The 26406-nt window shown below is 43.6% G+C and overlaps 1 protein-coding gene across 10 annotated transcripts in view; it reads right to left on the bottom strand.

The window, feature by feature from the left end:
* Positions 1-235: 235 nt before the first annotated feature.
* mta3 (metastasis associated 1 family, member 3) overlaps positions 236-26406 on the bottom strand; it is a 435625-nt gene continuing 409454 nt past the window's right edge. For 8 of the 10 annotated variants that reach the window (XM_072510300.1, XM_072510268.1, XM_072510293.1 and 5 more), the window contains one exon: positions 236-3233. In XM_072510300.1, coding sequence (XP_072366401.1) covers positions 3122-3233 — 112 coding nt within the window. In that variant the 3' untranslated portion in view covers positions 236-3121. Of the gene's footprint in view, positions 3234-25775; positions 25804-26406 lie in introns of those variants that run through there. The other 2 variants (XM_072510285.1, XM_072510336.1) reach the window with 2 other exon arrangements.

Here is a 26406-nt window from a genome sequence, read left to right as displayed (position 1 = left end):
CTGACTGCAAAATGTGATCGCTCCCATTGTGGGCGGGATTCACATCATAACGTCTAGCAGGATTGCGTGAATGTTGCAAGGGTTACGAGCTTGGTAGATCCCGGGAGCGGGGTCTCCTGGCTTTCAACGGCCACAGTGTGCTTTTTGCGCGCAGCATGGCCTTAGGATCGCGCCATTCATTTCAGTGGTCTGCAAGACTGAAATCACGCATGTACACTAATCATGACCCCATGAATAAGATTAAATACATTTAATACATGTCACATATTTTATAACAAGTTACAGAAAATGCTTAATCATTCATATAGTAATAGAACTGTCATCGACTTCAAATGGTATAAACAAAAGAAATATTTAAGCTTGCTTTATTTATAGTACAAAAATAACATTAAAAAGTGCAACGTCCCTCATCCATCGGTGTTGTAACCAAGACGGTCTCCCAGGATAGGGTAATGTTGCTAACTGCACTTGTGTACCTAGACTTTGCAGGGCATGTTAATTGAATCATAGCAGTGCTTTCATTGGACATGGAGGGAATGCATGGTTCTCACAGTCATTGTGTGCAATCAGCATGCACCTCGCTTCAGCCCCCTTGCTTTACATGCGTATCACTTAAACTGTTAGGAAAGAAATTACACGGACAGGAACCAGAGTCAGGCAACCCTTCCCATGGGCAGTCGTCAACAAAGTGTCTCACGGGCCGCACTCAGAACCCTGATCAGCCCCATGCAGCCCGAGGACCACAGATTTCCCACCACTATCAAGGACAGCAGGAAGACTGAAGGGCTTTACCTTTCTATCCCCTTAGTTCTCTAGATTCAGATTGGGAGGGAAGTATTTTTTTCATTTGTATCCAAAGAGAAAATAGTGCTTTAATTTTGTTCCACCAATTAAGTGAAACATGCAAAGAGTCACCGCCACACTATTTCGACACCACACAATTTAGGTAACCAGTTACAGCCTTAATTGGTACAGTCACTCTGCTAATCTGTGTCTGATTCAAGACACATAAAAGAAAATAGTGAGGGCGGCACGGTGGAGCAGTGGGTTAGCCCTGCTGCCTCATGGCGCCGAGGTCCCAGGTTCGATCCCGGTTCTGGGTCACTGTCCATGTGGAATTTGCACATTCTCCCAGTGTTTGCGTGGGTTTCGCCCCCACAACCCAAAAAAGATCTGGTTAGGTGGATTGGCCACGCTAAATTGCCCCTTAATTGGAAAAAATTAATTGGGTATTCTAAATTTATTTAAAAAAAATAAAATAGTGTAAAATCTGGATTATCTGACAAATGAGGAAAAATAAATGTAAAGAGGTCTGAAAATAGATTGAAGCCTTATTAATATGGGTTCTAGCATTCAGTACATGTCTGCTTAAGCCCGATAACAAATTTGAAAGTTTACCGGTGTTAAAAATTACATTGGTTCTGTGAAACAATTCCACACTGAACAAAATGAAGTTTCTTCTGCGGCTTCAGATAAATGGTGCCACCAAAGAAAATTATGATTCTTCACACATCACTCAACTAAAACATACCAAAGTGTATGAGAGTGTATCTGTGAAAGACGTCATGATTGCTGGATAACATGGGATGTTCTCTCCATTGTTGTATCAAAAGATGTTAGTATAAGCTCTTGGGTCTGATGTTGGTACTGGGAAAAAGTTAAAGAGGGAAATCTTCCATATGCATCATTGACATAAATATTTCACTGATTGAAAAGTATTTCAGCCCATACGTACCTGGTATGTTGGATTCAATGATAGCTTTGGTCACATTTTCTATTGCATATTCCCTTAAAGACACATCAAAATGTGTTTCAAACAGTACCCACAGGCTCCATATTACCACTAGGTGCGAGATATAAGAATTGTTAGATTTCTCCATTTATTAATTCTTCCTCATTTTTAATATTTGCCTATTGACAATGCTCACCGATCGACCAGATACCAAGTTATGGACTGGCAGTTTCCCAATAGATTTGTCTAATTAGATGATTGCCATTCATGTTATGGTGATGCACAAAATGGTGTACCTCTCTGCCCCTGTTGGGCTGGTATTCCAAATACCCAGCAGGCTGAGCTTGAATGCAAGCCTTGCTACTGAAATAATCACAAATGGGGGCTTTCTCTTCCAGGTACGAAATATGTTTGAAAGGACTCTGAAAACACAACGGACTTTGCTTCTCTTGCCTTCAAAATTTGTAACAAAGTAAGACAAAACAAGGCTGGTTTAGCACAGTGGGCTAAACAGCTGGCTTGTAATGCAGAACAAGGCAAGCAGCGCAGGTTCAATTTCCGTACCGGCCTCCCCAAACAGGTGCCGGAATGTGGTGACTAGGGGCTTTTCACAGTAACGTCATTGAAGCCTACTTGTGACAATAAGTGATTATTATTATTAATATTATTATGAACTGCTTCCACCTACAAGTTTTTATCTTAGTGCATGGGTTATTTCTGTGGAACTTTGAGGCCATATTTAAAGTTCAAATTTCCACAAATTTGTGTCTACCCTGAAGTTGCTAATATTAAGATGTTCTGGTGTGCTGAGTTGGGATTAATCCAACAGTAAAGATTAAGAACAGCCCTTTTCAATACTCAAGGCCCACAAAATTCATAAAGGACAGATCAACAAACAAGAACTGTGAGGATAAAATAGGGCTGGGTTGTCTAGGTTTCAACTGCCCTGAACCACAGCTCGCAGTTTGGGCATCCCTGATCTATGTATGCACTAACAAGTACTCCTAAAAAGCACGTTAAAGAATATATTGAAGTACTGCAGTGCTATTTGTACAATCAAAGTAATGTACAAACTATCTATACAAGACAGTAACATATTTGCTCTCACCATTGTTCTGACAGCACGAGGAGATAATATAAGTGAAACAATCTGCATGTTTGTCTGCTGAGAGTGTGGAAAATCAACTCTGCCATCAAAACATAAACAATAATTTGCTCCTTCATCTTGACACCGAACAACTGACAATAACGTTATAAAGGCCTGAAAGAAAATCCATGTGATGTGTAAAATTAATGCTCTGCTCTTGACAAGTTTGACAGTCTGACTTAATCCACATTTTAATGTTCTCAGTCTGCAATGACAATGGCTTCTGCAGTGTCAGGTCACTTTTACTGATCAGAGGGAGTAAAAGAGGGCTGAAGAGGTGGCGTGACAACTGGGAGGCAAGGTCGCCGAGAAGCTCTCCTCATTTCAGAAGGTGACAGAAGTTTGCGAATCTTCCTACATGAAGAAAACAAAAATATTCCTGATTGGTAAAAGATCATCACTCCAAACATCAACTCTTACCATCATATTGCAGTACTTTCTCTAATTTTGCCTCTTAAAAATAAATGCAAAGAGGTCTGAGGTACAGGGTGTAAAATGCAAAATCTATGGAGGAAAAAGCGGTGAATCAGGCACTGGTCTTTCACCTCTGGGGGCCTGAATTCATACCCAGCTAAGGTGGTTGACTGCAAGGGTCTTGTGAGGAAGAAATAGCGAGGCATCTGGATGGAAATTGTCCCATTGGGCAGACGCAGCATGGGTTCATAAAGGGCAGATCGTGCCTAACTAATTTAGTGGAATTTTTTGAGGGCATTACCAGTGCAGTAGATAACGGGGAGCCAATGGATGTGGTATATCTGGATTTCCAGAAAGCTTTTGACAAGGTGCACACAAAAAATTGCTGCATAAGATAAAGATGCATGGCATTAAGGGTAAAGTAGTAGCATGGATAGAGGATGGGTTAATTAATAGAAAGCAAAGAGTGGGGATTAATGTGTGATTCTCTGGTTGGCAATCAGTAGCTAGTGGTGTCCCTCAGGGTTCAGTGTTGGGCCCACAATTGTTCACAATTTACATAGATGATTTGGAGTTGGGGACCAAGTGCAATGTGTCCAAGTTTGCAGACGACACTAAGATGAGTGGTAAAGCAAAAAGTGCAGACGATACCGGAAGTCTGCAGAGGGATTTGGATAGGTTAAGTGAATGGGCTAGGGTCTGGCAGATGGAATACAATGTTGACAAATGTGAGGTTATCCATTTTGGTAGGAATAATAGCAAAAGGGATTATTATTTAAATGATAAAATATTAAAACATGCCGCTGTGCAGAGAGACCTGGGTGTGCTAGTGCATGAGTCGCAGAAAGTTGGTTTACAGGTGCAACAGGTGATTAAGAAGGCAAATGGAATTTTGTCCTTCATTGCTAGAGGGATGGAGTTTAAGACTAGGGAGGTTATGCTGCAATTGTATAAGGTGTCAGTGAGGCCACACCTGGGGTATTGTGTTCAGTTTTGGTCTCCTTACCTGAGAAAGGACGTACTGGTGTGCAAAGGAGATTCACTAGGTTAATCCCAGAGCTGAAGGGGTTGGATTACGAGGAGAGGTTGAGTAAACTGGGACTGTACTCGTTGGAATTTAGAAGGGTGTGGGGGGATCTTATAGAAACGTATAAAATTATGAAGGGAATAGATAGGATAGATGCGGGCAGGTTGTTTCCACTGGTGGGTGAAAGCAGAACTAGGGGGCATAGCCTCAAAATAAGGGGAAGTAGATTTAGGACTGAGTTTAGGAGGAACTTCTTCACCCAAAGGGTTGTGAATCTATGCAATTCCTTGCCCAGTGAAGCAGTAGAGGCTCCTTCATTAAATGTTTTTAAGATAAAGATAGATAGTTGTTTGAAGAATAAAGGGATTAAGGGTTATGGTGTTCGGGCTGGAAAGTGGAGCCGAGTCCACAAAAGATCAGCCATGATCTCATTGAATGGCGGAGCAGGCTCGAGGGGCCAGATGGCCTACTCCTGCTCCTGGTTCTTATGTTATGAGGAATGAGGTTGACTCTCGATCCAATTCCTGAAGGCTCTGAACACAGAACTATTCCTAATTCAGCACAAATTGACAATTCCACTCAAAAAGTGTGGGAAATCAAAGGAAAATAGGACAGTGGTACAGCAGTGGCAGGTGAGCGGTGAACCTCGCCAGAGACAAAAAGATGGAAACACGCTGGCATAAAATCATGTTGCAATTCTATCAATGGCGGGTTAATGGCACAAATGCCATTTGCATCCATTTACATCTCATGAACGCTCATTAAAAACAGCTACCCATCAGCATCCTATTATGCATTTCAATCTTGCATCATGCCAGTGGGAATTTGCGTCAGTGTCAAACCCGATTACTAATGAGTGGTGTGCAGAAGGCAGTCCTCAGTTAGCCTGAGACGGCAAGTTGAGTGCAACAATGTTTCTGCCATAGTGCTGCGCTGCTCCTGTTGCGCTGTTCACCGCTCTGGTGGGGCAGAACGGTTCCTGCCCCCCATCTCCATGCCGAGCTAGTCTTCACGGACAGCACCGTGTTGCTAGAGGCTTGGAACCTCCTGAGATACTGAGTCAGATCAGCACTGCACCTGGGGTTGGGGAGTACAGGGGACTCCTTGTCCGTGGTGACACGCAGCAGTGTTTATCTGGACAGGACTGTGCTGCAGGACGCATGCTGCCACGGCAACAAAGGTTTGAAGTTTAATCGGTGGTGGAGTGAGAGGTGAAGCCCGGGAAGACAGAGAGAAGACCAAGGGGAGGTAAGCTGGACCCCAACAAGGCTGCATGAAAAGATCACAGACTAGAGGGCCAAATGGATACCACATTGTTTGTTGGTAGGGGAAGCGCAAAGACTCCAGATGAGGTGGGTAAAGGTCCAAGTGGGGCATGGGCACCTCACAGGTGATGGGCACGGTGATTGAATCAAGGAATAGAATTCCTCTTGAGGTTGCTAGCCTTTTCCCTCTGGGTTTCTGACATCCTGAAGAGAGTGATATGACAATGCTGGAGTGGTATTTCAATATGGCACCGGGGCCTTCGAACCAGCCAGCTAAGAGCAGGTGGACGGTCAGCTGCCAGCCCACCAGGAGAGTCAGAAGGGATCTCGCTTGTACATAACTAATTAGCTTCCAAGCACAGAATCTGGCGCAGGATCCCGCCATTCTGATCACTGCACCTAAGTCTCAAAATGGTAGAATTCCACCCTGAGGCTTGGTCCCTGACATGGGAACATTTTCATTATCCAGGGCTGAGATCTCACATCCTGACAAACACAATGTTTAAAAAGCAATATGAAAAATTTTAATGCTTAAAAGGAAAGAAAGACCAAGAAAGTGGGAGAAGCACTTTCCAAACAAAGTACTTCCCGACCTCTCCCTCCCAAAAACATACAGCATTAATGTGCTTTTTGCTCAATAGAGAGAGAGGTTTCCAGTCTCTGCCACTTTTGTGAGGTAGGTTATGTGTGTCAAACTTCTCTGAAGCTGGATTGAAGGAGACTGTTAACTAAGTTAAAAGCCCATGGTGTTAAGGGTAAGATCCTGGCATGGATAGAGGATTGGCTGACTGGCAGAAGGCAGAGAGTGGGGATAAAGGGGTCTTTTTCAGGATGGCAGCCGGTGACTAGTGAGGTGCCTCTGGGATTTGTGCTGGGACCACAACGTTTCACAATATATATTAATGATCTGGAAGAAGGTACTGAAGGCACTGTTGCTTAGTTTGCAGATGATACAAAGGTCTGTAGAGGGACAGGTAGTATTGAGGAAGCAAGGGGGCTGCAGAAGGACTTGGACAAGCTAGGAGAGTGGGCAATGAAGTGGCAAATGAAATACAATCTGGAAAAGTGTGAGGTTATGCACTTTGGAAGGAGGAATTTAGGCATAGACTATTTTCTAAATGGGGAAATGCTTCGGAGATCAGAAGCACAAAGGGACTTGGCAGTCCTTGTTCACGATTCGCTTAAGGTTAATGTGCAGGTTCAGTAGGCAGTTAAGAGGGCAAATGCAATGTTGGATGTGGTGATATGCATCACTGTAAAGACACAAGGGGTTAATGTAAATACATGTAGACTAGCTAGACACTAGAGGGAGCACCAGAGACATGACACACAGACATTCAACCAATAGAACAGTTAGATAGGACACGACCAATGGACATTCACGATACACACAGAGGTGACACGACCACAGGAGGACATTACACCAACCCATATATAAAGGACACCACACACATGATCTTCCTCTTTCCAGTGGAGACAGTCAGTGAGTACAGACACAGGGTTGATTCAATATCACTCCCACCACGTGGATTGCAGCAGATTGGTTAGTCAGTCCGAGTAGCTATAGAAGGATTAACAGTAGTGGCGAACTCGAGTAGTAGAAGTGTAAATAGTTTAATAAACGTGGTGAAGTTATCTCCACGTCTGAACCTTCCTTTGTCAAGTGCACCACAAGGAAGCCGCTTATGCTACGCCTAGAGCATAACAGGACATTAGCATTCATGTCAAGAGGGCTAGAATACAAGACCAGGGATGTACTTCTGAGGCTGTATAAGGCTCTGGTCAGATCCCATTTGGAGTATTGTGAGCAGTTTTGGGTCCCATATCTAAGAAAGGATGTGCTGGCCTTGGAAAGGGTCTAGAGGAGGTTTACAAGAATGATCCCTGGAATGAAGAATTGTCGTATGAGGAACATATGAGGACTCTAGGTCTGTATTCGTTGGAGTTTAGAAGGATGAGAGGGGATCTTATTGAAACGTAAAAGATACTGCGAGGCCTGGATAGAGTGGACGTGGAGAGGATATTTCCACTTGTAGGAAAAACTAGAACCAGAGGACACCATCTCAGATTAAAGGGACGATCCTTTGAAACAGAGATGAAGAGGAATGTTTTCAGCCAGAGGGTGGTGAATCTGTGGAACTCTTTGCCGCAGAAGGCTGTGGAGGCCAATTCACTGAGTGTCTTTAAGGCAGAGATAGATAGGTACTTGATTAATAAGGGGATCAAGGGTTATGGGGAGAAGGCAGGAGAATGGGGATGTGAAAAATATCAGCCATGATTGAATGGCGGAGCAGACTCGATGGGCCGAGTGGCCTAATTCTGCTCCTACGTCTTATGGTCTTATGGAAGCTACCCAACTGCAAGAAAATCATGAATCTAGTTTTTCTAAGGTTAGACTCTGGATCAATCCAAAGCCTTTACAAACCATTAAAATCAGCAGACTGCGCAAGGACACATGCATTCCAACTCCAACTTGTACTACCAGGGCAGTTGAGGGGGGGGGGTCTTAGGGATTAGAAAGATACTCCAGACCTTTAAGTAAGTTCAATCAGGTTTGTTGAACTAATAGCACAGTTAGCACAGTTCTCTGTGAGTCGACTCTCTGCTATCTTAAGTGTGGTTACTCTGTCTGACTGAACCAGACTAGCTCTTAGCCATATGGTGGGGGTGTGAGATTGTAATAACACCTTGACTGACTCTCTAGATGTTCATCAGTGGAAAGAGGTGGAGTGTGAGTGCCTCGTGTCTTTTATAGTCAGATCCCACCCCTGAGTGTCCTGCCTGCTTATTGGTCATGTCCTGTTCTTTGTGTCCATTAGCTGCTTGTCTGTATATTATTGTGTGTGTGTCTGCATATCATGACACTGTACACACCCCTGTCAGCATCAACAGGGCCGAGGTGGAGATGGTTAGCAGTTTCAAATTCCTAGGGGTGCACATCTTCAAAAATCTGTCCTGGTCCACCCACATCGACGCTACCACCAAGAAAGCACAACAGCGCCTATACTTCCTCAGGAAACTAAAGAAATTTGGCATGTCCACATTAATTCTCACCAACTTTTACAGATGCACCACAGAAAGCATCCTATCTGGCTGCATCACAGCCTGGTATGGCAACTGCTCGGCCCAGGACCGCAAGAAACTTCAGAGAGTCGTGAACACAGCCCAGTCCATCACACGAACCTGCCTCCCATCCATTGACTCCATCTACACCTTCCGCTGCCTGGGGAAAGGGGGCAGCATAATCAAAGATCCCTCCCACCCGGCTTACTCACTCTTCCAACTTCTTCCATCGGGCAGGAGATTCAGAAGTCTGAGAACATGCACGAACAGACTCAAATACAGCTTCTTCCCCGCTGTTACCAGACTCCTAAATGACCCTCTTATGGACTGACATCATTAACACTACACCCCTGTATGCTTCATCGGATGCTGGTGCTGATGTAGTTACATTGTATACCTTGTGTTGCCCTATTATGTATTTTCTTTTATTCCCTTTTCTTTCTATGTACTTAATGATCTGTTGAGCTGCTCGCAGAAAAATACCTTTCACTGTACCTCGGTACACGTGACAATAAACAAATCCAATCCAATCGCTGCAATAAACTCTGACAACTGGTTAAGTAACTTACCGTGTGGCAACCTGATTATCCTTTTCCTGTACTGTGAGTAAAAGTAAAATCCACCAAGACATAACAGTTTATAATTTGTTTGGATATCAAATTCCTAAATTTTAATAGAACTAATGGTTAGTTTAGCTCAGTGGATAAGGCAGCTGGTTTGTGATGCAGAACAAGGCCAGCAGCACGGTTCAGTTCCCGTACCTGCTTCACCCGAACAGGCGCCGGAATGTGGCGACTCGGGGCTTTTCACAGTAACTTCATACTTGTGACAATGAAAGATTATTATTGTATTATTATTATTCAGCATCTAGTCCCTTCACACACAATTTACATAAATGTCTGCAATAACTAACCAGTTTGTCATAGTCATAGAGAGTTTTGTCATGGACAAAGAATCATAGAGTACAGAAGAGGCCCTTTGGCCCATCGAGTCTGCACTGCCAAGACTACACTAAACCTACACTAATCCCATTTTCCAGCACTTGGCCCACAGCCTCGAGTGTTAGGACATTTCAAGTGCTCATCCACGTACTTTTTAAAGGTTGTGAAGTTTCCCGCCTCCACTAGCCTGCCAGGCAGTGCATTCCAGACTCCTACTGCCCTCTGGGTGAAAGTTTATTTCCTCAACTAGCCTATAAACCTCGTGCCTTTCATTTAAAATTATGCCCTTCATTTTGATCCTTCAACTAAGGGTAACAGCTGCTTGCCATCCATCCTGTGCATATCCCTCATAATCTTATACACCTCAATCAAGTGCCCCCTCAGCCTTCCCTGCTCTAAAGAAAACAACCCAAGCCTATCCAACCTCTCTTCACAGCTCTGTTACCACAGCTTGTAGAAAAAGTCATCACTTGATGTGCATTACGCCACATGGACCATGTTTCCTACTGATTTAAATTGCTTCTAATCAGGCACTAAAATTGGCCTCACTCTTCCTGGACTAGGAAGAGGGAGGAGGTTGATGGGGTGTGGCTAGGGCTTTTGGGGAGGAGGGTACAGATGATGTGGGGGTAATAGAGGTTAGAATCGGTCGGGTTTTTCTTTTCCTGATTGTATCTAGTTATTCAATTGTAAACTGTAGGTATTAGATGACGAGAAGTTTGGACATGTCTGTAATGCTCACAACAGTTCAGTATTGTGTTTAGGCTAATCAATAAACAATGACCACTTGTGCTAGTGCTTTAGACCAGTCCTTCCCAAACATTTCCCGCAGTGTGATACTATTTTAGTGCATCAGACGTTGCGCACTATCTAACAAATTGGTTAAGAGCTTGTTGAGCAGGTAACAAGGAAGTTAGACAAAGGAGAACCAGTGGACGTGATTTATTTAGATTTCCAGAAGGACTTTTGACAAGGTGCCGCATAGGAGGCTGTTAAATACGTTAAGAGCCCATGGTGTTAAGGGTAAGATCCTGGCATGGATAGAGGATTGCTTGACTGGCAGAAGGCAGAGAGTGGGCAAAAGGGATCATTTTCAGGGTGGCAGCTGGTGACCAGTGATGTGTCTCAGGGGTCTGTGCTGGGACCACAATATACATTAACGATCTGGAAGAAGGAACTGAAGGCACTGTTGCTAAGTTTGCAGATGATACAAAGATATGTAGAGGGACAGGTAGTATTGAGGAAGCAGAGGGGCTGCAGAAGAATTTGGACAGACTAGGAGAGTGGGCAAAGAAGTGGCAGATGGAATACAATGTGTAAAAGTGTGAGGTTATGCACTTTGGAAGGAGGAATGGAGGCATAGACTATTTTCTCAGAGGGGAAACGCTTAGGAAATCAGAAACACAAAGGGACTTAGGAATCCTTGTTCAAGATTCTCTTAAGGTTAACGTGCAGGTTCAGTCAGCAGTTAGGAAGGCAAATGCAATGTTAGCATTCATGTCGAGAGGGCTAGAATACAAGAGCAGGGATGTACTTATGAGGCTGTATAAGGGCCTGGTCAGACCCCATTTGGACTATTGCGAGCAGTTTTGGGCTCCGTATCTAAGGAAGGATGTGCTGGCCTTGGGAAGGACCCAGAGGAGGTTCACAAGAATGATCTCTGGAATGAAGAGCTTGTCGTATGAGGAGTGTTTGAGGACCTTCCCGTTGCTTGCCATTTTAACACAAGACCTGCTCCCATGCCCACATGTCTGTCCTTGGCCCGCTACAATGTTCCAGTGAAGCTCAACGCAAACTGGAGGAACAGCACCTCATCTTCCGGTTAGGCACGCCCTCTGGTCTCAACATCGAATTCAACATCTTCAGATGATTGGCCCTACCCCACCTCAACGCATTTGTTTTCATCCCCTTTCATTTTAACTGGTTTTTTGACCATTTCTTTCTCTCTTGTCTTTCTTTATATATATATATATCCCCCCCCATCTTATCCACCTTTTGGTACTCTTTCTCCCCTTTGCTTCCCCCTTCCCCTCCCCCCACATCTACCTCTGTCACAGTTTACCCTCTGATGTTGGTTTCTCTGCAGTTTGACCTTTCATATCTACTGTTCTCTCTGGGGACTGCCATTAGCACCCTTGCTTTCTGTGGCTATTAGCACCCTGTTTCCCTATGTTTCTGTGGCTATGACTCATCTTTCATTCTCACTCCACAGTCTCCTTCTCTGCCTTTAGCTTTGACAAAGCTTGGTCATCTGGACTCAGATGCTGCTGAGATGTTCCAGCATTTTCTTTTTGGTTTCAGATTCCAGCATCCGCAGTAATTTTCTTTATTTGTTGTATTATTATTTTTAATTTTTTTTAAAACAAATTTAGGGTACCCAATTTATTTTTTCCAATTAAGGGGCAATTTAGCGTGGCCAATCCACCTACCCTGCACATCTTTGGGTTGTGGGGGTGAAACCCACACAGACATGGGGAGAATGTGCAAACTCCACACAGACAGTGACCCAGAGCTGGGATTCAAAGCCAGGTCCTCAGCGCCGTAGGCAGCAATGCTAACCACTGTGCCACCGTGCTGCCCCATTTGTTGTATTATTATTGGGTGGCAAATGGAGAGAAAGTTTGGGCTGGAGCAGGGAAGGTGGTGCTTTGTGGGTGAGGAAGGAGGCAGGCTCTTGCAGGGGATTGGGTTGCGAGCGTTGGCAACGGCCCCAGAGAAGTATACGGTGTGTCCATTGGTAGTGGCGACGTTGAAGATCTGGAGGCGGTTTAGACAGCATTTAAGGTTGGGAGCAGGGTCGGGGTGGTGGGAATGACGATGAGGGGGCAATCATGGGTTCGAACCATGGAGCATGGATGCAAGGTTCCAGGGCTGGAAAAAGAGGAGGATTATTGAAAAGATAGATTTGTTTCTGCAAGGGAAATTTATAATAATAATAATCTTTATTATTGTCACAAGTAGGCTTACATTAACACTAGTTGCCACACTCAGGCGCCTGTTCGGGTACACTGAGGGAGAATTCAGAATGTCCAAATCACCTAACAAGCATGTCTTTCGGGATTGTGGGTGGAAACCGGAGCACCTGGAGGAAACCCACGCCGACACGGGGAGAACATGCAGACTCCGCACAGACAGCGACCAAAGCCAGGAATCGAACCTGGGACCCTGGCACAGTGAAGCAACAGTGCTAACCACTATGCTACCGTGCTGCCCACTAATTTGCGAGTTTGGAGGAGTTGGACGAGACGTTTGGGCTGGCTCAGGGTGAATGCTTTAGGTATATGCAGGTGCAGGACTTTGCGAGGAAGGTCTTTCCGACCTTCCCGACAATGCCTGCCTCCTTGTTGTTGGAGGCGGTGCTGTCAGTGGGGGAGTTTGGAGATGGGGGTGGTCTCGGCAATTTTATGGGAGGATCTTGGAAGAGGACGGAGTTTCCATGGAAGGCATTAAGGCGAGGTGGGAGGAGGAGTTGGGGGTGGTGCTGGAGGAGGGTTTGTGGTATGAGGTGTTGCGGAGGGTAAATGCCTCGATTTCATGCATGACACAGCTGAAGACAATGTACAGGGTGCACCTCACAAAGTCTCGGATGAGCCGGCTATTCGAGGGGGTGGAGGACTGTGGGAGGGGCCCTGCAAACCATGTTCATATGTTTTGGTCCTGCCCGAAGCTGGAAAGGTTTTGGAGGGCAGTGTTCATCACCATTTCGGAGGTTTTACATGTAGGCGTGGAGCCCGGTCGCCTGGAAGCCATATCCGGGGTGTCGGATCGGCCTTCGCCTCGCTGATTGCTCGTAGGCGGGTCTTGCTGGGTAGAGGTCAGCTTCTCCAGCCTGTGCCTCGGCGTGGCGGGGGGATCTGCTGGAGTTTCTGGCCCTGGAAAAGGTGAAGTTTGCTCTGAGGGGAACAAGTGATGGGTTCTACAATGGTTGGGGCTTGTTCATCATGCATTTTTGGGAGTTGATAACCATTGGCTGTTAAGGCAGACGGTTTGGGTGGACTGGGGGCTTTTGTTTGGGTTGTTTTGTCTGGTATAATTTTTGAAATTTTTTTTTTTTTTTTAAATGTATGCGACAGGTTAATGAAATAATGCATGGATTATTAATGTATTTGGACACTGATTATTAATGTATTAGCATCCTGACTATTGATGCAATATATTCCTGATTACTGAAGCAATAAGCAGCTGATTATTAATGCTTTAGAATCGGTGCAACTAATGTACTTCGATCCTGATTATTAATGTAATAGAACCCTGATTGTTAATGTATTAGGATGCTAATTATTTATGCAATAAGATTCTGATGCAATAGGCACAGACTACGAAAGTGTAACAGTATCCTGATTGTTAATGTGACAGTATCTGGAATCTTAAAGTAATAGCACTCTGATTATGAATACAATAGGAACCCAAGTATTCATGTAATAGGATTCTGGGCATTGATGTAATAGGAACCTCATTATTGAGGCAAAATGAGTCCGATTATTAATGCAATAGAATTACGATTTTTAATGCATTCGGATCCTGATCATTGATGCAAGATAATCTGATTATTGAAATAATTGGCTCTCTGCCAAAAAAATACCTTTTCACGGGTGCTTTTGCAGCAGCAATTAGGAACATAGAAATTAGGAGCAGAAGTAGGCAATCAGCCCTTTTTTGAGCCTGCTCCGCCATTCATCAATTCATGGTTGATCTCTTCCTGGTCTCAAATTCACCTACCTGTCTGTACCCCATATCCCCTTTAATCCGTTTTAAAAATCAGAAATAGATCTATCTCCTTGAAACAATTTAATGACTGAGTCCACCGCACCATGGGGCAGCAAGTTCCACACATTCACCACCCTCTGCGAGAAGTAGTGCCTCCTCATCTCAGTTCTAAATCTACCGCCTCTCAACCGATATGTATGGCCTTTCATTTTAGATTGCTCCACAAGGAGGAACATTTGGTCTATGTTTACTTCATCAATCCCTCTTAGTATTTTATACACCTCTCATCCTTCTAAACTCCAGCGAGTGTAAGGCCATACAGTTTAATCTCTCCTCATACTTCAACCCTTTCATAGAACATAGAACATAGAAAATACAGCACAGAACAGGCCCTTCGGCCCACGATGTTGTGCCGAACCTTTGTCCTAGATTAATCATAGATTATCATTGAATTTACAGTGCAGAAGGAGACCATTCGGCCCTTTGAGTCTGCACCAGCTCTTGGAAAGAGCACCCTACCCAAACTCAACACCTCCACCCAACACCAAGGGCAATTTGGACATTAAGGGCAATTTATCATTGGCCAATTCACCTAACACGCACATCTTTGGACTGTGGGAGGAAACCGGAGCACCCGGAGGAAACCCACGCAGACACAGGGAGGACGTGCAGACTCTGCACAGACAATGACCCAAGCCGGAATCGAACCTGGGACCATGGATCTGTGAAGCAATTGTGCTATCCACAATGCTACCGTGCTGCCCTTAAGAACAAATAAATCTACACTATATCATTTTCCCGTAATCCATGTACCTACCCAACAGCTGCTTGAAGGTCCCTAATGTTTCCGACTCAACTACTTCCACAGGCAGTACATTCCATGCCCCCACTACTCTCTGGGTAAAGAACCTACCTCTGATATCCCTCCTATATCTTCCACCTTTCACCTTAAATTTATGTCCCCTTGTAATGGTGTGCTCCACCTGGGGAAAAAGTCTCTGACTGTCTACTCTATCTATTCCCCTGATCATCTTATAAACCTCTATCAAGTCGCCCCTCATCCTTCTCCGCTCTAATGAGAAAAGGCCTAGCACCCTCAACCTTTCCTCGTAAGACCTACTCTCCATTCCAGGCAACATCCTGGTAAATCTTCTTTGCACCTTTTCCAGAGCTTCCACATCCTTCCTAAAATGAGGCGACCAGAACTGTACACAGTACTCCAAATGTGGCCTTACCAAAGTTTTGTACAGCTGCATCATCACCTCACGGCTCTTAAATTCAATCCCTCTGTTAATGAACGCGAGCACACCATAGGCCTTCTTCACAGCTCTATCCACTTGAGTGGCAACTTTCAAAGATGTATGAACATAGACCCCAAGGTCTCTCTGCTCCTCTACAATGCCAAGAACTCTACCGTTAACCCTGTATTCCGCATTCATATTTGTCCTTCCAAAATGGACAACCTCACACTTTTCAGGGTTAAACTCCATCTGCCACTTCTCAGCCCAGCTCTGCATCCTATCTATGTCTCTTTGCAGCCGACAACAGCCCTCCTTACTATCCACAACTCCACCAATCTTCGTATCGTCTGCAAATTTACTGACCCACCCTTCAACTCCCTCATCCAAGTCATTAATGAAAATCACAAACAGCAGAGGACCCAGAACTGATCCCTGCGGTACACCACTGGTAACTGGGATCCAGGCTGAATATTTGCCATCCACCACCACTCTCTGACTTCTATCGGTTAGCCAGTTCGTTATCCAACTGGCCAAATTTCCCACTATCCCATGCCTCCTTACTTTGTGCAGAAGCCTACCATGGGGAACTTTATCAAGTGCCTTACTAAAATCCATGCCTGGAATAAATATGGTAAACTCAAGTGAGCAGTCTGTTAGGCCAATCGCACCAACAAAGAAACAAACATTTAAAGGGGCATCGCAATTATCAGAAATCAGTCCGTGCTCCAGAGTTTCAGAACACGTGACTCCATAATCTCATCTGGTGACCCACAAACAGTTTAGGAAACCCTACCTAAGGCAGTGCTTCAGTCGTGCAGGAAGGGCTTTTCACAGTAACTTCATTGCCGTGTTATGTAAGCCTACTTGTGACAATAAAGATTATTATTATTAAATGTTGGTTTATCAAAAGCTGTTAAATTACTGTCACACTGGAAAGGTAAATGAAGACAAATTAGAACCATAGAATTCCTACAAAGCAGAATGAGGCCATTTTGCCCATCGCATCTGCACAGGCCATCCGAAAGAGCACCCTACCCAAGCCCACTCACCCGACCTATCCCTGTAATCCCACCTAACCTGCACATCTTTGGACTGTGGGAGAAAACCCACGCAGACACAGGAGAATGTGCGAACGTCACACAGTTAGCCAAGGTTGCAATTAAATCCAGGTCCCTGGCGTCGTGAAGCAGAAGTGTGACACCATGCCGCTCTGCATTACATTTTATTTTGTTTAAACTGCTGTATAACAACATATCTATTCCAGCCACTCAGTGTGGTAATGCTACAAATCTAATAAAAGGCAACCATTGATTTTGGGGGTCAAAAAGACCACATTCACAGCACTAGCTGACAAGTGAAACACCGGCTCTGAGTATTCAGTACGGCAAAGTTATAAAGTTCTTACACAGTATAAACCATAACTTGCATTCATATAGTATCGTTAAGTGAATAGCTGCACAGAAGCATTATGTGACAAAAATTGACATTGGCTTACATAAATGTATAGGGCACGACCAAAAGCTTGGTTAAAGAGCCATGATGTGGAGATGCCGGCGTTGGACTGGGGTGAGCACAGTACGAAGTCTTACAACACCAGGTTAAAGTCCAACAGGTTTGTTTCGATGTCACTAGCTTTCGGAGCGCTGCTCCTTCCTCAGGTGAATGCAGAGGTCTGTTCCAGAAACACATATATAGACAAATTCAAAGATGCCAAACAATGCTAGGAATGCGAGCATTAGCAGGTGATTAAATCTTTACAGATCCAGTGATGGGGTAACCCCAGGTTAAAGAGGTGTGAATTGTATCAAGCCAGGACAGTTGGTCGGATTTCGCAGGCCAGATGGTGGGGGATGAATGTAATGTGACATGAATCCCAGGTCCCGTTTGATTAATCACCTGCTAATGCTCGCATTCCTAGCATTGTTTGGCATCTTTGAATTTGTCTATATATGTGTTTCTGGAACAGACCTCTGCATTCACCTGAGGAAGGAGCAGCGCTCCGAAAGCTAATGACATCGAAACAAACCTGTTGGACTTTAACCTGGTGTTGTAAGACTTCGTACTTGGTTAAAGAGGTAAGTTTTAAGGAGCGATTTGAAAGATGGATAAGGAACTTCTGCAGCTGATGTCACGGTGGAGAGAAAGAAATAGGGAATGTGCAAGAGGCTAAAATTGGAGGAGCGCATAGATCTCAGCGGGTTGTCGAGTTGAAAATGAAATGAAATGAAAATCACTTATTGTCACAAGTAGGCTTCAAATGAAGTCACTGTGAAAAGCCACATTCCAGCGCCTGTTCGAGGAGGATGGTACGGGAATTGAACCGTGCTGCTGGCCTGCCTTGGTCTGCTTTAAAAGCCAGCTATTTAGCCCAGTGTGCTAAACCAGAGTTGGAGGAAGTTATAGAGATAAGGTGGGTATAATCAACCTTAAGTGATAAAAGACTACAATTATACTGGGTAAGGTGTTATATAATATTCTCCTTATTACTTGCAAACCTATGTATTAATTTGCTACTGCTAACCATTGTAATAGTTTACATTTTTTAATACATAATTAATCAATCAGCAATGTTTACCGTTGCAACGATGGCTTTTATTTAACTCAGGAATAATGACTTGGAAACAGTAATCATCACTGCAGGGAACTAAGTTATCATTCAGACACTTATTGACAAATCCAAAGGCTACTTTTATCAAAATATTTAATGATTCAAATTAGTGTCAAATTGGGAGCTGTTGAAACAAAGGCAAATCATTTTTACTGTACAATTAAATGAAAATGATCAATACTCCTGCCACTGCTTTCAGCTTCACTGAATGGTTTTACAGCTCTAATCAATTTTAACTCACAATGTGACTTGCATTTTTAATTATCAAATCACATGCTTAGCTTTTGAGTTTATGTATTGTACATTCTGTACTGTAAATTCTATGATAATCTATGCTTACTCCCTCCTCGATATTTTAAAATAATTCGACCAGCTATTGAAGACTTGGGCACATATCCCAATCATGGGATTCATACTGATCAGCACATAAATGAATTTTGAGCATTGGGCCTTTCAACACAAATTGGTGTAACGTAACTAACTACCCAGATGACAGTGCTTAGTACAAGACATGACTTGCAAGAAAACTTGACTTTTTCTATATTGGCAATAACAGCGCAATGAAACTCCCCAAATCTCCATCATTTCTTTTTGAAAATTTACACATCTAGGTTACTCCTGAGGCTCCCTTAAAATTTAACATTATTCAGAGCCTGGTCACTCTAATGTAAAGCGGGAGTTGCTGGCACTCTGGCTGTTTTGGCTGCAGTCCTTTTTAGGAATGGGGGAAAATATCCATTATTTTTCAGAAGAGAACAACCAGGTATTTTCCCAATAGATCCTAATCAGATTTACTCGGAAGACAAACTTTTCTTTTTTTTCTCCCTTGAATGGAATTCTATCAAAAGCACTGAAAGATGATTATTATACAGAAATGAAATGAAAATGATAAATGAAAATCGCTTGTCACAAGTAGGCTTCAAATGAAGTTACTGTGGAAAGCCCCTAGTCGCCACATTCCGGCACCTGTTCGGGGAGACTGTTACAGGAATTGAACTGTGCTGCTGGCCTGCCTAGGTCTGCTTTCAAAGCCAGCGATTTAGCCCTGTGCTAAACAGCCCCTATTACAGCCCATGGTCCTGTTCGGAAGTGGAGACAACAGTGATATATTTGACAAGCCCCAAAAGCGTTCATCGCCAGAGTCATTGCATAACTGGTGCCACACAAAATGTAAATTGAGCACATATATATTCCTGTTTGTGTAAGCATCTGGCAATTCCGAAGCAAGCAATGCAGAGACCTTACCCATGTAATGAATACTGATGAGGAAAGCCTTTCAAATATGAATGAGGAATCATGATTTAAAATTTTGTGAGGAGGAGGTTAAGAGAAAATATTTTCCGCATAAGATTGTTAAGGCCGAGACCAGTGTATCCTTGAAGCAAAGAAAACTGGATAAAATATGAATTGGGAAGATAGGAAGTAGTTAGGGCACTGGGATTAATATTAGATTGCAATAGCAGGACCATGGGCTGTAATTCATCTGTGACTTTCCCAAAACTCGCTTTTCAAATGCCTTAAATCTAACATTCTCCGAGCATCAAGACTTTGTGACTTCAATTGCAGCTATGGTGGTATATGCCTCCACCACTCCTCCATAGGATAGTCAACCACACCACACTCCTCCTTCATCATTCTTCCATTGTCCAGCATTATCTTCCAACACCCAACTGCTACCTAGTAACCCACCGTGGATCATTCTGGTGGCATATAAAGAACAGCCAATTAGATGTGGAACTGGAGGACTGCTGTATATTGTTCTTCCCCGACCCCAAAATGGGGTAGGCTCTACCGTTCAGGAGAGCAAGGGAGGAATAGCAGAGGAGCTAACTGGCAATCAGAATATAACTCATGAAATCAATAAATGTGGTCTACGATCTTTCTGTTGCGACTGAACACATACCTACATTGCCGAGATTGTTCATCCTCAAATGATTGAGCCTCTCACAGATCTTTCCCATTCAACACTCACATTTGCACATATTACATATATTCCAGCAGTATCTTTTTAAAAACGAACTTTTACCTACTGAGGGTCGAATTCTGCTTTAAAAGACAAATATTTAGTTAATTTGGCCTCTTCAACTTGTGCATTTAAAAAATTATTCAGTTTCTTTATCATGTATTGTAAACTTATCATTACATTTTAACGAATCTATGGCTTATTTTAATACTCTTGAAATAAAAAGCTGAGTCTCAAAAATGCACAATTTAAAGACAGGTCTATGAGGATTATTTAGAAGCCAATTTATATGAGCTAAAGTCAACCTGTACAAATCGTTTGTAGATATAGATGCAGCTGGGCAGACAAAGGCTTGGACTTTCACCATCAAGGGGGAATAGGTTAAATTGGGAAATTCCTTGGCTTGGCACACGTTTCTTGGGAAAAAGTGTCCCTAATGGTGTGATTTTTGTGTTTGGCTGTAGATCAGCGGGGCGGGCCCACTGGGGCTTCTGAGTGACAAGTCTAGATTCTTTGGGACTTTGTCCCACATGCTTTGCTAAGTATTAGCTCCTCTAAGCCCTCACCTCCCATCATCCAACCCCAACACCCCGTGCTCTACCCATGCCAACTCATGTCCCAACCACTCCCAATGGCCCCTCATACTCTCCAGGCCAACTCATAGCATTTCTATACCCAGTCACCCAGTGTACACACTTCACTGAACGTTACAGTAACGATGACGTGTGGAAATGCTTACAAAAAAACCCACTCCTAACTTGCTTAAAAATTGGTGTTGCAACAACCTTCTCAAAGTGTCAATCATCGCAAAATTACGCAAAGAGTGGTGAGGCCGTGGAATGCCCTACCTGCAACAGTAGTGAACCCACCAACATTGAGGGCATTTAAAAGTTTATTGGATAAGCATATGGATGATAATGGCATAGTGTAGGTTAGATGGCTTTTGTTTCGGTGCAACATCGTGGGCCGAAGGGCCTGTACTGCGCTGTATTGTTCTATGTTCTATCCTGACATTTAAAGTATCAAAAACAGAAACGATAAACACACGGTTTACCTTATGCGAATGAAAAGTGAGTCAGTGATAAAATAGATCACAGAAATTGCCCTGCTGTACATTGTTTCAACAAAGAAAGCCTTTATGAAAGTGTAGGCTCTCAGCCAAGTATGTTGAAGGTCAAGAAGACACCAAAGGTTGGTGACTCCATGTTGCGGGCCATTGGAGAAAATGTACTCCTTAGGAGCTGTTTGCTTTGCACTCCAAAGATCTGACATTATGCTTGGAAGGTGAAATCCAGGGTAAAGCAAATTCAGAAGGCGAGACTGAAACCCTGCGAAGTGAGTCACTGCTGAAGCTGTCAGAGTGGGAGAGACTTTTGAAGAGAATTCCCAGGCAAGCTGTTCAAATGAGGAGATTGAAAATCCTCATGAGAAAGATGAAGTTTCAGTAAGATTGGTTGGCCCACAATGTGACAAACATCTGGGTGGATTGTTGAGAAATCCATGGAATCTGATTTGGTTACACCTCTCATTTATAGGGTAGTGCAGTGTGTTTGACAACACTTTGCTGGTTATTTAACATACACCTTATAAGTACCCTGGATGATAGAGTATAAAATAGATATTATAAATTGTTTCATTTTTCTGAACTGGTATAGTAAAGTTTATTTTTGTTTGTTCCAAACCTGTGGAATCTTGATGCTCATTAAGTAAATAATGCCACTTGTACCTTAAACTTAGTCTACTTTAAACAAAATGTTATTGGTTCCAAACAGGATTCCACCTCCTACCTCCCCACCCCCCATCCCATAATCTGGGGCCTGTAAATAAATATTGCCACAGTCCCAGAGGACCGCACTTTTCTCCCCTTTGAGAGCTGACTGGTGGTGATTTAACCTGAGGATCACCACACCTTAGGCAAGGGGCAAGGTTGACAAGGTGAAGCCTTCATGAATATCCTCAGCTGGTACTGGAATTGAACCCACACTGTTGACATCACTTTGCATCACTTTGGGCAGCACGTTAGCACAAGTGGATAGCACTGTGGCTTCACAGCGCCAGGGTCCCAGGTTCGATTCCCCGCTGGGTCACTGTCTGTGCGGAGTCTGCACCTTCTCCCCGTGTCTGCGTGGGTTTCCTCCGGGTGCTCCAGTTTCCTCCCACAGTCCAAAGACGTGCACGTTAAGTGGATTGGCCATGATAAATTGCCCTTAGTGAGCCACAGGGCAGAGGTGGTAGCGGGCGTATGGCGGTAAGGATGGAGCAGGGGTGTGGCGGACCTGGAGGCCGGGCGATGGAGGGGCTGCCTGGCTTAGAGGTGTCCTTTCTGCAGTCACAGACAGGCAGGATCTCTCTGCTGCAGTAGAGGCCAGCAGTCTTGAAATATTTGAAAATACAATTGGTTTTACATTCTGTTTTTGGCATAGAAATAATTAATAACTGAGATTGCTTTAGGGCCAAGTTTGTGCCAAGACGGTCTTGCATCTCGAACCTTCATAGCATGGCTTGCATCACGTTAGTCAAGATTTTTAGATTTGCAAAACAATATGTAAGTTGTTGAAACAGGCAATCAACAGGAAAGGCCAACAGGAATGCTTCATTTTTAGTTCAATTTCAATGTTCCAATTTTGGTTTGAGGAAAAGTAGGTTTTAACTTTTGATTTTATTTACATTACATTATTTTTGATGGGAACTGGAAAGACGATGAAATAATGCTCAAAGGTATGCCCAATGTTATCGTGTGTAACGCACGGTAGCACAGCGGTTATCACTGTTGCTTCACAGCGTCAGGATCCCAGGTTCGATTCCCGGCTTGGGTCACTATCTGTGTGGAGTCTGCACTTTCTTCCTGTGTCTGTGTGGGTTTCCTCTGGGTGCTCCGGGTTCCTCCCACAAGTCCCGAAAGTCGTGCTGATAGGTAATTTGGACATTCTGAATTCTCCCTCAGTGTACCCAAACAGGCGCCGGAGTGTGACGACTAGGGGATTTTTACAGTAACTTCATTGCACTGTTAATGTAAGCCTACTTGTGACACAAATAAAGATTATTATTATTAGCTGCGTGAAGCACCTAGAACTAAATCTAGTGAGGCTGTCAGATTTATGGCTATCACTTGGATCGTCAGTTTGGTGGGTGAAAATCACTGATGACTTGTCAAAACGTAATTTTAATATCATGGGCGTTTTAGTGAAAGTGAGATAAATCTGCAAAGAACCTTGAGCAATGGACTACAACTTGCTGGCTGTTGATTTTGTCCTGCAAACACTGAATTAAAGGTAAGTTCTGTAGCCATCTCAGATGGCCACCTGCAAAGGACCAAGGGAATTATGGCCAACCCAGGACTCAGACACACTCAGAGCTTGTGTGTGTATTTGCAACCCAGATAGCTAGACGCGATCGAAACCCCCGCATTCTAATGGCCCATTTCCCCAGTACAAAAGGACTGTACTCAGGCAACCGATACAGATGCAGACTAACCAGCACCACTCCCTTTGTTAAGAAAGCCCAAACAGCCAAGGCCAATGACTGCTCAGGACACGCCCAGCCATCAAGGTACCCGCCCCTTTATTGGCCAAAATCCAAGGCAGTGATCGAAGCCTGTCGAATTAGTGTGTCCAAAGCTAAGGACCGCCCCAAAGAGCGCAAAATCCCAGAGGGATAAAAGAGACATAGCCATGTGTTCGGTCTCTCTTGGCCCCGGCCTATGCCTCAAACCAAGTGTAGCATTACGACCAGAAGACAAGTTCAACACCAATGATCGCTACCAGACAGATGAGTCCAGCAGAAACGAAGCCACTTCTTCTACCCAGCCACGCAAGATCCGAACAAAGGCCTTGTCCATCTGCATAGAGCCGGTTGCCCTGAAGTTAAGTATAGGTTATTGTAGTTGTTCGGTGTAGTTTAACTTGTAGTGTTTTATATTGCATGTCGAAGTAATCCTTGTGTGTAAATAAACTATCTTTGAATTTAAACTGACTAACTGGTTGTGTGGTCCTTTGATCTATATCCGGTAAAGCCTTGTGGTGGTATCATTTGATACCTGGCGACTCTGAAAAGCAATATTATCATTAATAACTGCCATATCTAGTTAATTTGGCAACATTATTGGCGATGCGAGTGAGAAAGTATTCCATTAAAAAGAGCATCATTATTAATTGGCAACATTATTGGTACCTCTGGTGCCGATTGGCAACAGTTCCTACTTGCCCAGTAATGACTAGCTTTTTACACTTTTCTTATCCCTGGTGTCAACGCAATGAGACCTTGTTTACATTGTAATAATCACACAGATTCACAGAGTAGTGGCAAAGCCCTTGTCTGCTTTACAGTCAGAATGTATCTGCCCTTCACTCACTGGACTGGACATCACCATTCCCCGATATTGTCCCCCAACCCCGAGTCCACAGAGACAGAAAAAAAAACCCTCATTATTATGGATTTCACTTGCTCCTGATTAGAACTCCCCTCAATCTGAACTATCAGGGATTCAGGGGTTGGTGCCCTGAAGTTTGGATGGTCCCATTGTTTGTGGGGGCTACATGTCCTTTCAAAACTCGGAGCTTGGAGTTTGCACAGCCATGGCCCTGGAACCTACCATTCACACAGCTGGGGTGACCCACTCCTGCTTTTTGAGTGTTGCAACTATCCCATCCAAACGGACATTTTGGGCTCCAGAGTCCAAGCACCAGAGGTGGCTATATCTCTCCTCACCAAGTGGGTTTTGTTTTCAGGATTTTTACATCGATCAGGTGCATGAGCATGAGCCTAACCGATGTAAAAAAAAGAGAATCGCGCATGCACAGTTCCTTCCTGGCTGACGTACAGGAGATCCCAGGTTGTTTGAGAATTGGAGGCGCCAACCATGAAGTTGAAGACAAAGGCCCTGTGTGCCTGCGAAAAACACAGAGGGCGCAAAAGTCTGGGAGAAGTGAGGGAGACAGGGAGAGGTTAGAAAAAAAGTAAAAAAAGAACAAATTTCCCAGTAAGGGAAGACGACAGGGGTAAGAAACATGAACCAATAAAGTTAAGAAAAGGAGAAACAGGCTCCAATATAGTATTTGACATGCAAATGGTGTTAAGGCTTTAGTTGCAAACTTAAACTAATGAAAATTGCATTAAATGGTAGCTTGACATGTTTTTAGGAGGTTTTACATGTAAAAGGCTTTTGCGAGAGGACAACTCAGTTGGAGAAAAATCGTTTATAGTAGAAAAGTGGCCATGATGTAAAAAAGGTTGGGAAACACTGCTCTAAGGATACAGGTATCACCAAAGAAAAGGTGCTATAGAGCCCAATTATTCAGCCAGTGAGTCAGAATTTCATTGGGAAGCATAGTCACAGCAGATGATCTGAGGTTGTGCACCATTAATTTTGTTTTTAATTTCCAAAAAACCTTTGAATAAATTCTGGCCATCAATAAAACACAATTTTAAATGCAATTTAAAAACAATCAACATTAAAGGAGTATTGTTCATGTTGGAAAATCATTAGTATAACTTTTCAAACATCACCGAAATATTTCAATTCATTTTAGGAGAAACATTTGCTGAATCAACAGAAATTAGTCCGTGGTTGTAATTGCTAACAGTCCATCTTTTATTTCATGATGAACTGACTTGTTTATGATTATGACTGTGAATTATTTCACGTGATGTGGTAAGATCTATACTTACTGCGGAAAGGCGTTCAACTGCTTCAGTACTGAAATGAGACAAACATTCAATCATTTAGCAGCAGTTTTACATACAGGCAATTTTACTTAACCTGCTGGCCCATCAAGAGAAAGTATCAGATTGGTGACTGATCAATAACATTTTGATTAGGTTTGTTGCCCACTGTTTCCCCAGTTATCTTCCTTCATCGATCAAGCTTTTACGACAGTTGTGATATCCCTTCATTCCAACATTATTAATAAATCTTGCAACTTCTGATTTTGACACAGTTTTGAACATTCTTGAAAGGCACATTTGGTTCTATTTTCTAAGATGTGTTTGGTTGTCAACATAAAAAGAAACCAAAGTAATTTATCGAGCCCACCAAAGAAACTCCTTGATACTGATCACGGGTTCTGTGGGTCTTCGCGTGGCTGATGAGCCTGACGAAGAGCCACATCTTCACCTGCACACCTGGCAGGTGATTCCAGGAGATGGGATCTGTCCTAGGACTCCAGGTCGCTGGTATTCCTTCCTCAGGCTCCTTTTCCAGACCTTCTCTTACTGTCAGGTGTCCTCGAAGAATTGTGTCCCTTCCATCAAGAGGTTCCTCCAGGTAGGTTTAATCAGAGCAAGGGTCTTCCAGGCGACG

This window comes from Scyliorhinus torazame, chromosome 1, assembly GCF_047496885.1.
Source record: "Scyliorhinus torazame isolate Kashiwa2021f chromosome 1, sScyTor2.1, whole genome shotgun sequence".
NCBI classification, from domain to species: domain Eukaryota; kingdom Metazoa; phylum Chordata; class Chondrichthyes; order Carcharhiniformes; family Scyliorhinidae; genus Scyliorhinus; species Scyliorhinus torazame.
The sequence above is the reverse complement of the archived record's forward strand: the minus strand, read 5'-3'. Positions and strand labels throughout refer to the sequence as shown.